General features: G+C 35.1%; 1 protein-coding gene across 9 annotated transcripts in view; it reads left to right on the top strand.

The window, feature by feature from the left end:
• The window catches only part of STXBP4 (syntaxin binding protein 4), a 204,714-nt gene that overhangs the window by 69,419 nt on the left and 120,290 nt on the right, over positions 1 to 15,005 (top strand). For 8 of the 9 annotated variants that reach the window (XM_065908595.1, XM_065908592.1, XM_065908598.1 and 5 more), the window contains 2 exons: positions 1,081 to 1,177; positions 3,483 to 3,574. The exons of the other annotated variant lie outside the window; for it this stretch is intronic. In XM_065908595.1, the coding sequence (XP_065764667.1) occupies positions 1,081 to 1,177; positions 3,483 to 3,574 (189 nt within the window). The remainder of the gene's footprint in view (positions 1 to 1,080; positions 1,178 to 3,482; positions 3,575 to 15,005) is intronic. 9 annotated transcript variants of the gene reach the window in all.

Below are 15,005 nucleotides of genomic sequence, written 5' to 3'. Positions count from 1 at the left end.
CATCTAGTTAGATTTTATGCATTAGTGTATGGTTATATTTTGCTATATATAACCTTTGAACCTAAACTAACAGTGATTTCCATTAGAATTTTGTTTATCTTAAACCAAAAAGAAACCTGAAAGAAGGTAATCCAGGGCTGGCATGGAGGTTCCTCATGCTTGAAGTACCTTTCTGCTCCACCATCTTTATTGAGGTAGCTCATGAACCAAGATAATTACTTAAATTCCAGCAACCTTTTCTTTCTTACCTCCTTTCTTTTTCTTCTTTCATTCTTTTTTTTTCTTCTTTCTTTTAAGACTTAAGTGAGAAGGAAAAGGGACAAGAAGCACCTACCCCTATTTTTGAAAGACTTGCTGGAAGTTCCCTGCAAGTTTGCCTTCCATCTCTTTGACTAGTACATGGTCTAGTACATGGCCTCATCAAGCTGAAAAGGAGGCTAGGAAATATCTTTTAGCTAAATGATGATGTTTTTAGCTAGAAATTGTGGTTCTGTTACTAAAGAACAAGGAGAGAGTGAACATTGAAATAGTAATACAACTATCAGTCTCTGAAATTTTAACCAACTATGGGTACTAAAAAGAGACAGTAGAAAGAAGTGGGTTCCAGAGAATGCTTTTTAGTTTATTATTTGTTTAAGCTTGCCCATAAACAAACCAAAAATTAGAATTTTTTTTATTCGACCCAATTCTTGGCAACCTTAGTTTTGGTCTCCAGTACAAGATATCAAACAAAAAGTTGACATTAAGTCAGATTTATTAGAATTTCCTTGCATTTTTCTTCTTCCTTGTCACATATTTTTAAAAACTAAGAAATAGTTTGAATTTTGGTTCTAGGGATATGCTTTACATTTGACACTGGCTAAAGTGTTAGCTTTCCTTGGGGGAAAAAGGGAGGTGGTGGAAGATCAAGAAGCTAATGTTGCATGGAAAATTAATACATAAATAGTTATCAGACCTTTTTTGATCATGGTCACTGTTCCAGATATTGATTCTTTTCACTGGGTTGTAAATAATGTGTAATGAAGTTTTTATTCTTTGGAGATTTGCAAAATTGCTTCACATACATCCTTTCCATTCCAGGCTCTAAATTATCTTGGAATTCAGCCCACAAAAGAGCAACACCAAGCCCTGAGACAGCAAGTACAAGTAGACTCAAAGGGGACAGTGTCTTTTGGAGGTAACGTGAGGTTCATCATGTTGCATCATCACAGAAACTTGGTCAAAGAATTGCTGTGGCCCATATTCATTAAGAGTGCCTCTTCTTTAGAAGGAAGAAAAAGAAAAACAAAACCCATATCTATTAATATGTCAAGTTCCTTAAAGGGTGGGACTTTGTTGGTGGCTCAGCGGTAAATAATCCACCTGTATAGCAGGAGATGCGGATTTGATCCTTGGGTCATGAAGATCCCCTGAAGGAGGGCCTGGCAACCCGCCCCAGTATTCTTGCCTGGAGAATCCCATGGACAGAGGAGCCTGGAGAGCTATATACAGTCCACGGGGTCTCAAACAGTCAGACACAACTGAAGCGACTGAGCATGCACATAATGCCTTAAACAGTATTCTAAAAACTCAGAATTATTGGCCTAACTGAGTCAACAGAAAGGAGAACTTTCTTAGACTCTTTCAGCTTTAAAATATCGTCATTCTATCATGGTCTGTTTTTAATTTATTGTATAAATGTTACTTTAGTAATAACTAAAGAAATAATACAAAATACAGAAGCCCTAGTTCTGCTATTATGAAAGTCTAAACTTTTTTTTCAAACAATATGATATAATAATATCATAGACTGCACTATTGGAAATGTTGATGGTTTTTCATTAACTGATAGTATATATAATTCTATATTTATATAGCTTTTTTCTTCTTTCTCTTAGGATAAATTCCCACAAGTGGCTTAGACTTTTCTTATGTATTGATAAATTGTTTTTCACAGACATTTTACATACATATTTGTTCTGCCACTAGTAATGTTTGAATGTAACTGTTTTTTGTATCCTTAACAGCATTAAGAATTTAATAATTTTTTTATAGAGTAGATGCAACATTGTATCATTCTAAAAGCATCAGCATTGCTAAAGAAAGAAATTTGGGGTTTTGAAGTGCTAAAAAAATATATTTGCTCCCCTCTCCATTTGAAAATCACCGAATAATGAGAACAAGAAACAGAAATACATGTACAACCAGAATGTATAAGGACGGAAAGTAAATGAGGACAGTAAATGAATTAGTGAGCAGAGGCATGTAAAGCCCAAGTGTTTGAAAAGACAGGGGAATCACAACAGGAACAAGCCAATTCCTGGAAAGGTTTAGGAATTGAGAGCATCAGGTACTTAAGGCTGGGTATAGTCAGGGCATTTAGAACAGAGTTGTTAGGAATCTATGTAAGGAGCAATTAGGTATGCTTTTCCCTGCCCTCTCTCAAGCAATCCAGCAACTACCACTCCCTTACCCTTGCATAGGAAAATAAGTCTATCCTCTTGAGAAATTAAACCAGATTGATTCTGGACCTACAGTTGCCAGCAGCTAGGGAATTTAGGGGTATGTATGGTGAATTATCTCTCACAACACACACTCAGATTGCTCAGTGATATTTGCAACCGTATTTATACCCTATGGGTAGGGTAACCAGTTGTAGGAGTTTCTCCAAAGAACCTGAACAAGACGTCAAAATAGTTGGCTACCTGATTACTCTGTAGTGAAACCCACTGACTAACAAAGAGAGTTATGCACACAAAGTTTCCAATCAATGATTTAGTACCTAATTTTTCTTGAATGTGAACTTAAAGCCAGGATTTATCAGACATTTGGAGAAATCCTTCAACATAGAATGTAAAGCCCCAAAGTGGCAGATAAATAGAAAAAGAGGAACTCAGAAAAAAGGAATATTGCAAGAGCAGAGAACTTCATGTAAACCATATATTAGAAACAATAAACAAAACTAAGCTTTCCATGAAATAAGAGTAGGATATTGTAAAATAGGAACAATTAAAAAGATCATTGGAAAGTAAAAATATAATAGCCAAATATTTTTTAAAAATTGAAGATAGATGAACATGTCACACTCCATGTCTAAAGAAACTTACAGTTTGCCAGGTTGGCATTAGGCGGTGGTATATAACAATCAAGAGAATATGTCTTTGAGTCAGACTTTAAATGGAATCTTGCTCTGCTACTTATTTGCCAAGTTAAATTATCTTAGCTGCAAACTGTAAAATGGAGAGGATTAAAGGGTCTATCTCAGAAAATTCTGGAGATGAAATTACAAAGTGCCTTTCCTAGCATTTAAGGCAGTTACAGAAACATTCACTGCTATTATTATTATTACTGCTACTACTATTGTTATTATTATTAATCCTATTTAAGTCAGTTAAATTTTAACCGTTATTATAACATATAGCTTCAACTTCATGTAGAGAAAGGTAAAGTTTACTTAGATAAGGTTAAGTGCTGTATTCTTACTGAAATCTGTTCCGTTTTAGATTTTGTCCATGTTGCCAAAAACTTGTTTTGCTTGCAATTGGATGAAGCCAGTGTCGATGCACATGAAATTACCAGCATATTAAATTCACAGGTAGAGTATGCCCTATAGAATTGTCTTAATTGCACGTAAGTCATGTCTTAAATGGGCTTCCCTGTTAGCTCAGCTGGTAAAGAATCCGCCTGTAATGCAGGAGACCCGAGTTTGATTCCTAGGTTGGGAACATCCCCTGGAGAAGGGATAGGCTACCCACTCCAGTATTCTTGGGCTTCCCTGTTAGCTCACCCGGTAAAGAATCTGCCTGTAATACAGGAGACCCGAGTTTGATTCCTAGGTTGGGAACATCCCCTGGAGAAGGGATAGGCCACCCACGCCAGTATTCTTGGGCTTCCCTGGTGTCTCAGACGGTAAAGAATCCGCCTGCCGTGCAAGAGACCTGGGTTTGATCCCTAGATTGAGACGATTCCCTGGAGAAGGGCATGGCAGTTCACTCCAGTATTCTGGCCTGGAGAATCCCCACTGACAGAGGAGCCTGGTGGGCTACAGTCCATGGGGTCACAAAGAGTCGGACACGACTGAGTGATTAAGCACAGCACGTCTTACATGTTATGTGTCACATACATATGCTTGCTTATTTTTTAGAAAATAAGTTAAGCAGATTAAACATGCTTCCTAGGTAAATATATGAAATACAGATAATTTAAAAATCAAAAGTGAAATTTTGTCTTGATCTCCTTTATCCTCCTCTCACTGTGCCGTTATGACACTCCCATCTTTAAGTTTACCACAGAAAAGTACTATACCTTAAATGTTAACCCTAAAATATTGCAGTCTGAACCATCCTGTGTGATCAGCATCCACACCAAGAAACGCAGGGTTAAAGAGACCACTGAGACCCTGATGTCTCCACTCCCATGCTCCTTTCTAGTTCTCTAGTGCTGACCCTCCCCACCCCAAGTCAAGGTAACAGGCTACTCTTTGGCCCTCCAACAACACAGATCTGTTCTGCTATTTTTGTGCTTTATCTAGAATGAAGTTGTGAAGTCTGTTAACTTCGTAAGTCATTTGTTCTATGAAACTTTGATATTTATATTGTCAAATCTTTCAGTTCTTTCCTTTATGGATATTTGGTACATTATTAAGGAAGATCTTTTCATTTTATAGTATATATATTATATACTCTTTATAAATAATTTTTGTTTATGCATGAGGTTGGGCCTCAAATAAATAACCACTTGCCCTTATTCCATCATCATTTATTCAGTAACTATCCTTTTCCACTTTTGCAGCTAATTTAAAATGCAGATTTTAATATGTCCTAAATTTCATATGAATACTCAGATATTTCTAGACAAACCACTCTGTTCCATTGGTCTATTTCTTTCTGCCAGGACAGTATTATCTTGATTACTCTAGCTTAATAGATCTAGGTTGTTATCTGTTAGGTCAAGTCTTTTCCTTCTTTTGCTAGCTTCTTGATTTTTATCTAACTACATGATCTTTAGAATCATTGTGCAATGGTAATGAAAATTCAGTTGGGACTTTCTGTTTTTAATTGGAATTTTATTGACTATAGAGGATGGTTTGAGAGAAGTGAAATGGTTTATTTCTTCATTCATTTAGGTCTTTGTTGATGTTTGGAAAGAGGAAATTATATCTTGCTTCCATAGTGGTCTTGAATATTTCTTGTTAAGTCAAATAGGTAAACTATAGTTTTTGATGCTATTGAAACTGGGACTTTTTTTTACCATTATATTTTCTAATTTATTAATAAAAACTGATTTTTGAATGGCTATTTTGTGTGATGCCACTGTATTGAACTCCCTCATTCTAGTTATTTTTCAGTTATTTATCTTGAGTTTTCTAGGTAGACATTTGAAGTTAATTACTTTTGTCTCTTTCACAATTTTTTACGTTTTCTGAATGCTGTTGAATAGAGCTACAAAACGGAGCAAGAACCTAATTTCCATGATATTTGAGTCATTTTCCATTTTTAATTTCTGAAAAAGAAACTAGCATTATCTTACTTAATGAGCAAGTTTTACAGTCGGCATTGAATACATATGTCTGTACTGTACAGGTCCACTGCATCACAGGTTTTTTTTCAGTATTATATACTACAGTACTACATAATCCAAAGTTGGTTAAATGCTTGGGTGCAAAACCACAGATGCAGAGGGCTTACTGTAAAGTCATACTCAGATTTTCCACTATGTGGAGGATCATTGTCCCTAACCCCTCACATTGTTCATGGATCATCCAGTTCCGCTGAAGCAATTTAAATAATAGAAACTTTACCTGTTCCTTGAAGGCTTGAAAATGTTTCATATGCCAAGTGATTGGGGCCTAGATCTTTCAGGAGAGGGGATGCTTCCTATATAATGTCTTCTAAGGTGGCTTTATTCCAATGTTTTTTCTTTTTTTGGGTAATGTTGTTGATCTACATTTTCCTAGAAAAAATTTATTTTCATCAAGATATTAAAATTTATTAAACATTAGCATGGATTTTTTTCAGATTTTTAATCCTTATTTTTGATGATTCTGCTTTTTATTTTATAGATGTACTGCACAATTTTTTTTTTTTTTTTTATTCCATCACACGGCTTATGGGATCTCAGTTTCCAAACTAGGAATCAAACCCAGGCCTCTGCAGTGAAAGCAATGAATCCTAACCACTAGACCACCAGGGAACTCCCAACACAATTTTTACACAGTACTCACACCCACAAGTTTTTTTTCTATCCTCAAATGTTTGACTGTGGTGGGCCTTTGTTGCTGAGCATGGGCTTTCCCTAGCTGCAGTGAGCAGGGCTACTCTTGGTTGGGGTGCGTGGCTTCTCATTGCAGAGCACCGCCTCTATGTGTATTGGCTTCAGGAGTTGCAGCATAAGGGCTCAGTAGTTGTGGCAGATGGGCTTGCTTGCCCCGTGGCATGTGGGATCTTCCTAGACCAGGGCTTCAACCCGTGTCCCCTGCATTAGCAGACAGATTCTTAACCACTGGACCAACAGGAAAACCCCATATCCATAAGTTTTTATAGGTAATATTTTAATAATCACTCAACAGTATATAATTTTTCTGTTGTGGATATGTCTTTGACTTATTTTAAACTGTTTTAAACATTTTCTAGTGATATACTATAGTTCCCTTTTGGTTACTGATTTCTAGTTTAATTTAGAGGGCCATATTCAGAGACATATTCACAGACATATTTAATTCAGACATATTCTGTGTGGTATTAATCCTTTGACCATATACCCAGCATTTAGTCAATTTTATGGAATGTTTTCTGTTGTGTGAAAAGCATGTATGTTTTACATTTGTTGGGTGCAGTGCTTTCTATGTGTCAGGTCAAGGTTCAGATCATGTGGTTCAAATTTTCTATTTTCTCTTAAAATTTTCTCTTTCATTACTTATTTTTTGTTGTTGTTGTTGCCTTTTATTGTATTATCTGTAACTGAGAGACAGGTGTTTTAAAATTTCCTCCGTTTGGCTCTGCTAATTTTTGCTTTGCGTATCATGAGCTTTTATTATTATTTTTATTTTAGAGTTGTCATAGTCTGACAGGTTGTTGAATCTCTTCATCTTGAGAATGTTTCTTGCTTTAAAACTACCTTATTAAAAAAAAAAAAAAAACTACCTTAGTCTAATTGTGTAGTGGTTGGTTGTTTGGTTTGGTTTCCAGTTATTATAAACATAGTTTTTAAAAGTTATAATTAAAATGTATTATTATATTAGTTTCAGGTGTATAATATAAAGAAAGAGTTTTATACATTATGAAATGATAGCAACAATAAAACCAGTTACTACCTATCATGATAAATGTTGTTACAATGTTATTGACTGTATTCTCTATGTATACATTACATCTCTATGACTTATTTATTTAATATATTTGGAACTTTGTATGTCTTAATCCCCTTCACCTATTTCACATCCATCCCCACGTGTCTCCCGGCAGCCACCTGTTTGCTTTCCGTATGTATAGTCAGTTTCTGTTTTATTTTATTCCTTTTGTTTGTTTTGTTTTTTAGGTTCCACATGTAAATGAGGTCATATGGTATTTGTTTTTTTCTGAATTATTTCACTTAGTGTAATACCCTTCATGTTCATCCATGTTGTCACAAATAGCAAGATTCCTTCTTTTCATAGCTGAGTAATAATATATATATGTTGTATAATGTTAAATATATAACATCATATATATGCATGTGTGTGTTTATATATACGTACCACATCTTTGTTTGTTCATCATTGACAGACACTTGGCTTGTTTCCATGTCTCGGCTTTTGTGAATAGTGCTACGACACATCTTTGTAAAGTCGTGTTTTATTTTTCCTCAGATAAATACACAGAAGAGAATTGCTGGGCTGGATGGCAGTTCTCTTTTCAGTGTGTAAAAACTCTTTATTTATTTTGGCTCTGGGACCTTTGTTGCTCTGTACAGGCTTTCTCTAACTGTGGTGAGCAGGGCCTGCTCGGGTTGCAGTACCAAGCTTCTCATTGTGGTGGCTTCTCCTGTTGCGGATCCTGGTGCTGGAGCACCCAGGCTTCAGTAGTTGCAGTGCGCGTGATTCAGTAGTTGTGGCACCCAGGCTCCAGAGCACGCATGCTTCTGTAGTTACAGTGCCCTGTCGCATATAGAACCTTCCTCTGCTGGGGACTGAACCTGTGTCCCCTGCATTGGCAGGCAGACTCCCAACCATTGCACCACTAGGGAAGTCCTCTTTTCAGTTTTTTGAGGAAGCTGCATACTGATTTCCAAAGTGGGTGCAACAATTTACAATCCCACTGACAGTGTGAGAGTTTTCCTTTACTTCACATACTTACCAACACTTGTTGTTTATAGTCTTTTTGATAATAAGCATATGATATGTGTGAGGCGGTATCTCAGTGTGGTTTTAATTTACATTTCCTTGATGATGAGTAATGTTTAGTACCTTTCTAAGTTCCTGATAGCTGTCAATATATCTTCTTTGGTAAATGTCTGTTCACATCCGCTGCCCATTTTTAATTGAGGTTTTTGTCCTTTGATAATGTGTTGTATGAGTCTTTTTGTATTTTGATATCAACCCCCTTATTGTATATATCATTTGCAAATAACATCTCTCATTCAGTAGGTTGCATTTTCATTTCGTTGGTGTTTTCATTTACTGTACAAAAGCTTTTTAGTTTGATTTATTCCCATTTGTTTATTTTTGCTTTTGTTGCCCTTGCTTGAAGAGAGATACCAAGAAAAAAAAATGTGCTAAGGCTGATGTCAAAGAGTGTACTGCCTATGTTTCCTTCTAGGAGATTTATAGTTTCAGGCCTTACAGTTTTTAAGTCTTAAATTTACTTTGTGTTTCTTTTTGTATATGGTGTAAGAAAATAGCCCAGTTCCTTCTTTTGCATGTAGCTGTCCCATTTACCAGCACCACATGCTAAAGAGTCTCTTCTCCCCATTGTGTTCTCCTGCCTCTTACGCTGTAGATTAACTGACTCTATAGGTGTGGGTTTATTTCTGGGCTCTTGATTCTGTTCCATTGACCTATGTATCTATTTTTGTGTCAGTACCAAACTGTTTTGATTACTGTAGCTTTATAGTGTATGTTCCTGTTTTGTACTGTGAAACCTCCAACTTTGTAATTATTTTTCTCAAGATTGCTTTGAACGGACTGATCACTAGAAGGGAAATAGAATATGTAATTTAAAAATAAAGCCCCCCTACAAACAAAAGTCCAGGAGCAGATGGCTTCACAGATGAATTCTACCAGACATACAAAGAACTTTTACCAATCCTGCTCAAACTCTTTCAAAAAAGACTGAAGAGAAAGGAGCACTCCCAAAGACATTCTATGACGTCATTACCCTGATATGAAAACCAGACAAAATTACCACCAAAAAGAAAATTATAGGCCAATATCTTTGCTAAATGTAGATGCATAACCACTCAGCAAAATATTACCAAACTGAATCCAACAGTACATAAAAAAGATCATATACCATGACCAAGTGGGATTGATTCCAAGTTCACAAGGATGGTTCAAGTGCACAAGTCAATCTTTGTGATATACCACATCAAGAGAAGAAGTAAAAAACCACATGATCATCTCAACAGATGGAAAAAAAGCATCTGACAGAATTCAGCATTCGTTCTTGATAAAAAAATCCCTTACCATACTGGATGTAGAAGAAACATATCTCAATGTAATAAAAGCTGTGACAAAGCACAGCCAATAGAATATTCAATGGTTAAAAGCTGAAGGCCTTATCACTAAAATCTAGGACAAGACAAGGATGGCAGTTCTCACCACTTCTTTTCTACATAGTATTAGAAGTCCTGGCACTGCAATCAGATAAAAGATATCCAGATTGGAAGGAAAGAGATAAAGTTCTCATTATTTGCAGATGAAATGATACTATATATATAGAAAACCCTAAAGAATTTCCACAAAATCTACTAGATCTGATAAATGAATTCAGCAAGGCAATAGGGTGCAAGATTAGCATTTAGAAATCAGTTGTATTTCTTTACACTAACAATGAAATATCAGAAAGGGAATGTAAAAAAGCAATAACTTTTAAAATCACAACAAAAAAATAATCCTTAGAAATGAACCTGAACAAGGAGGTGAAAAACTTATATAACTATAAACATTAATAAAGGTAGTTTAAGATGATTCAAAGAAATGGAAAGATATTGTATGTTCTTGGATTGGAAGAATTAATATTATTAAAATGGTCATACTACTCAATGCAATTTACAGATTTAACCTGATCACCATTCATTTACCCATGACATTTTTCACAGAACTGGAAAAAAAAAATCCTAAACTATGTCTGAAACTATAGAATTGCCATGAAACCCAGAATCACCAACCAATTCTGAGGAAAAAGAACAAAGCAGGAGGCATAACCTCCCAGATAGGTATAATAATCAAAACAGCATGTATTGGCACAAAAACAGATACAAAGATCAATGGAACAGAATAGAGAGCCCAGAAATAAACCTATATACCTATGGTCAGTTAATCTTTGACAAAGAAAGATAGAATATGATAGAAAAAAAAAGACTTAAATATCTGACAAGACACCGTGGAACTCCTAGAAGAGAACATTGGCAAAGTATGCTTTGACGTAAATTGTACCAGTGTTTTTTTAAGTCAGCTTCACAAGGCAGTAGAAATAAAAACAAAAATAACCCAATTAGGACCTAATCAAACTTACAAGCTTTTGCACACCAAAATAAACTATAAACAAAACAAAGAGACAATCTATGAAATGGTGGAAAATATTTGCAAACATTGCAACCAAGGGCTTAATTTCCAAAACATAGAAATATCTCATAAAGCTCAACAACACCAGATAATCCAATTGAAAGTGGACAAAAGACTCAAATAGACATTTCTTCAAAGACATACAGTTGGCCAATAGGCACATGACATGATGTTCAACTCATCAATTATTAGAGAAATGCAAATCAAACTACTACACCAGACAGCAGTCAGAACAGCCATCATTAAAAAGTCTATAAATAACAAATACCAGAGAGGGTGTGGAGAAAAGGGAACTCCTGCACTGTTGTCAGGAATGTAAGTTGGTGTATCCACTATGGGAAACAGTATGGAGGTTCCTCAGAAAATGGAAAACCATGTGATCCAGCAATCCTGCTGTTAGACACATTAGCCAAACAGTACATGTACTTTCATCGAGCACTATTTACAATGGCCAGGACACAGAAACAATGTAACTGTCCATCAACAGATGAATGGACAAAGGAGATGTAGCATATATATACAGTGGAATACTACTCAGCCATAAAAAACGGAAGTAATGCTGTTGCAGCAACCTGGACGCACTTAGAGAGATTATCATACTAAGTGAAGTAACTCAGAAAGAGAAGGACAAATACCATATGGTATCACTCTTATGTGTTAATAGAATCTAAAATATGACACAAATGAACCTATCTACAAAGTAGAAACAGACTTGCAGGCATAGAGAACAGACTTGTGGTTGCCAAAGACTGGAGTCAGGGGAGGACTGGACTGAGATTTTGTGGTTTGTAAATGCAAACTATTATTCTCAGAATTTTATCATCTTTCCTGTCTCTTTTAACTCTTATTTCTCTTCCATATTACCCTAGAATGTTACCCCGATATGTTATAATATCAAGGTTAAAAAACCTTCCTTAGTTATCCTATCATTTTGCTACCCCCAAATTTAAATAAATTTAAATGTATTTGTTTTAACTCACTATGTTCATAAACTCTTACATATTAAAATTTTCTTCTGAATTGGTTAGTCATTATACTATTGATACACAGTCAAAAAATTTAAGTTTTATATATGAATTTTGATAAAATTTTTAAAGATAGTTTTTAAAATGTGAATTCATATTTCCATGAGTTGGAAGGATTATTTGCAATCCAGTTCTGTCATTTATAAGATTTCCATATATGCATGGGCCTTTCTAGACTCTTTATTCTACTGGTTGACTTGGCTTCCTAAGTCTTGATATATTTTCCCACCTTGTTGTTCTTTTCAAATATTACTTTGGCTATCTTATCTATATAAATTATAGCCAGAATCTTGCTACTTTGAACTTATAGATTATTTGGGGAAAAATCAACATCTTTATAAGTTTAAATCTATCTGTGAACATGTTTTGGCCTCTTATTCATCTATATCTTCTCAATATATAATATATAAGTGTATATAACACACTTGAGGTATTTTTTTCCAATACAAACCTTATTAATCTCTGTTATATTTATTTCCAGATACCTCACACTTTTTTGCCATTATAATAAAGTATTTTGTTTTTTTTTTAAGACTTTATTTTAGAGCAGGTTTGGTTTCACTGCAAAATTAAGGGGAACATACAGAGATTTCCTGAATACCCACACCTCTACACATGCTTAGCCTTGTCTGTTGTTGACCTTCTTCAGAGTGACACATTTGTTATAATTGATGAGCCTGCATTGACACAGCTTAGTCACCCAAAATTTGCAGTTTACATTATGGTTTACTCTTGATGTATACATTCTGTGTAGGTTAAGACAAGTGTATAGAGACATATATCAATTATTACGGTATCATACAGAATATTTTATTACATAAAAGATTCTCTGTGTACTGTGTATCATGTCTCCACAGCCTTACTGCCCCCCCCATCCAAATCCATCATCCTTTTATTGTCTCCATAGTTTTGCCCTTTCCAGAATGTCATATACTTAGAATCATACAGTATACAGCTTTTTAAGAGTGGCTTCTTTCAGGCAATAATCTGCACTTAATGTTTCTCCATGTCTTTTCATCTCTCTTATCCGGATGGTTATTTATCCGTTAACCCACTGAAAAACATCTCGATTGCTCCTAGTTTGGGTAGTTATGAATAAAACCTCTGTAAATGTCCATGTGCATGTTTTTCTGTGGACATGATTTTTCAACTTTTTTGTGTAAATACCAAGAAACTTAATCGATGGATCATATGTTAAAAGGATGTTTAATTTTGCAAGGAACTGCCAACTCTCTTCCAAAGTGGCTGTACAGTTCTGTATTCTCACCAGCGATGAGTGAGCATTCCCATTGCTGAGAATGAGAATTCCCAAAGACCTGGTGGTTTGGGAACTCGGGAAATTGCTCAGTTCTCCCCGAATTGAGGCACTGATTTAGCAAGACTGATTCTGTAGCTTTTAGAGCAGGAAGACTGAAGCAGTAAGAGCACAGTTTCCTTCCTCTCATCTAGGTGTCACGTTCTTACCCACCTCTGTGACAGCAGGACATTGTTTCCTAATTGCCAAACAGTATTGGAAGCCGCCATGCCCATTCTGATGAGGAATGGCAAAGGTGGTGGGGAGCTTACATAAGCCACGTAGGGAATGAGCATGCAGAGCTTTCCTAGCAACTGCAAAGAAATACTTGGTCTCCAAATTAGTAATTTACTTCCTTTTTGTCAATACCAATATGGTTTTAGAGCAAATAAGAATGTATTCAGTATGTTGCATTTTGATAGCAAGAGCAAAGTGCTGATAGTAATTGTACAAGGCCGTGTGCCAATAATTTCCTGTTTGTAGCTTCAGATCAAATATTGTGCAAGAATCATTATATCAGTTTACAAGAATTCTTCTGTAATATTCTGCTTGTCAACACACAGAAGAGTTCCCATTAGATGTTGGCTTTCCTTTTTTTTCCACCTGAATCCATAACTCCATGATAAGAATCCATTTTTACTTCACCACACTCACATATGTAACTGAAACAAAAATCTCAATGCGTTGCTTAGCCTTTTTTACATCCTTGTGTTCTTATTTAATACTCAGTTCTAGTCCAGTAAATATTAGGTCTTATAATTTACTAATGAGTTATGCACCACCATTTGAAAATACTGTTAAAAATCACTGCTTGTCAAGTAGCATACCAGAAACAAATTCTAAAAATATTTTTAGTATTATTCCCAAGGTTTTTTTTTTTGTTCTATTTTGTTTGTTTGTTTTAGTTAACACTATAGTGTCTCATATGAAATAGTATATCAGTTGATCTAAGGTCAGGCTACTGACATTCTGTGAAGATGGGGAAATTCCAGTGTGCTCACCCCCTCAACCATGTCATCTTAAAGAAGAGAGTCAGATTTTATAATCCATCTGTTAAGAATGCTTGTTTTTTCCCGTATGTTTCTCTGGTTTTTTGGCTTGTATTTTCCTTTATTTTTTAAAAATATTTTTACTGAAGCATAATGGATACAGTAATAAATAGAATCATACAATATGTACTCTTTTGTAACTAGCTTCATTTGCTGATCATTCTGTCTGACTCATAAGATTTCTTGAAATGCTATCTTTTAAGAAGGAATTGCTGAGTCAGTGTAAGTCCTACTTTTGTTTAGTTGACAAAAAACTTTTTGGTTTTGGAATAATATGGCATTTAGAACCAAAAATATAATTATCTTGCTGTGATTCTAGTTATCACTGCTATATTAAAAATATATTAAAAATTCACACAGTGCTACACCTGCTGCTGGGACAAGATTACATCTAGAAAAGGCAAGGTTGGAGCCTACATTTAGCAGTATTCTAAACTTAGCATCAGCAGACGATGGTCCATGATGATGTGATGGGTTTACCACAGTAATCATGTCTCATAAATAGGTTATATTAAAATCACAACTGGGGTTCTTGCTCAATCAGTTAAGTGATTGTATTTTAACAAGGGGAATAGAATAGAATGGAAAATAGTAAAGTGAACTGTATATAATAAAAGTGACAATGTTTAACTGATAATTGGGTCATGATATAAATGATATTTCTCACTGTGTGTAGCAGTAAACACTTTATAGTCACTCCACTATATCCACATCTGTAAAAGATTACATGTATATTAAATAGCTACAGTGTATGTGGCATTGTTAGTTGCCCCAGCACATGTTATAAGATAAATAAAACTCAAGCCTGTCCCTCAAGGAATTTAGGATATAATGTAAGAAAATTCATGTATACAAACAAAGTTTAAAAATGCATTGTGATAGAGCCATAGTAATAA

Source organism: Muntiacus reevesi, chromosome 18 (assembly GCF_963930625.1).
Source record: "Muntiacus reevesi chromosome 18, mMunRee1.1, whole genome shotgun sequence".
NCBI classification, from domain to species: domain Eukaryota; kingdom Metazoa; phylum Chordata; class Mammalia; order Artiodactyla; family Cervidae; genus Muntiacus; species Muntiacus reevesi.
The sequence above is the reverse complement of the archived record's forward strand: the minus strand, read 5'-3'. Positions and strand labels throughout refer to the sequence as shown.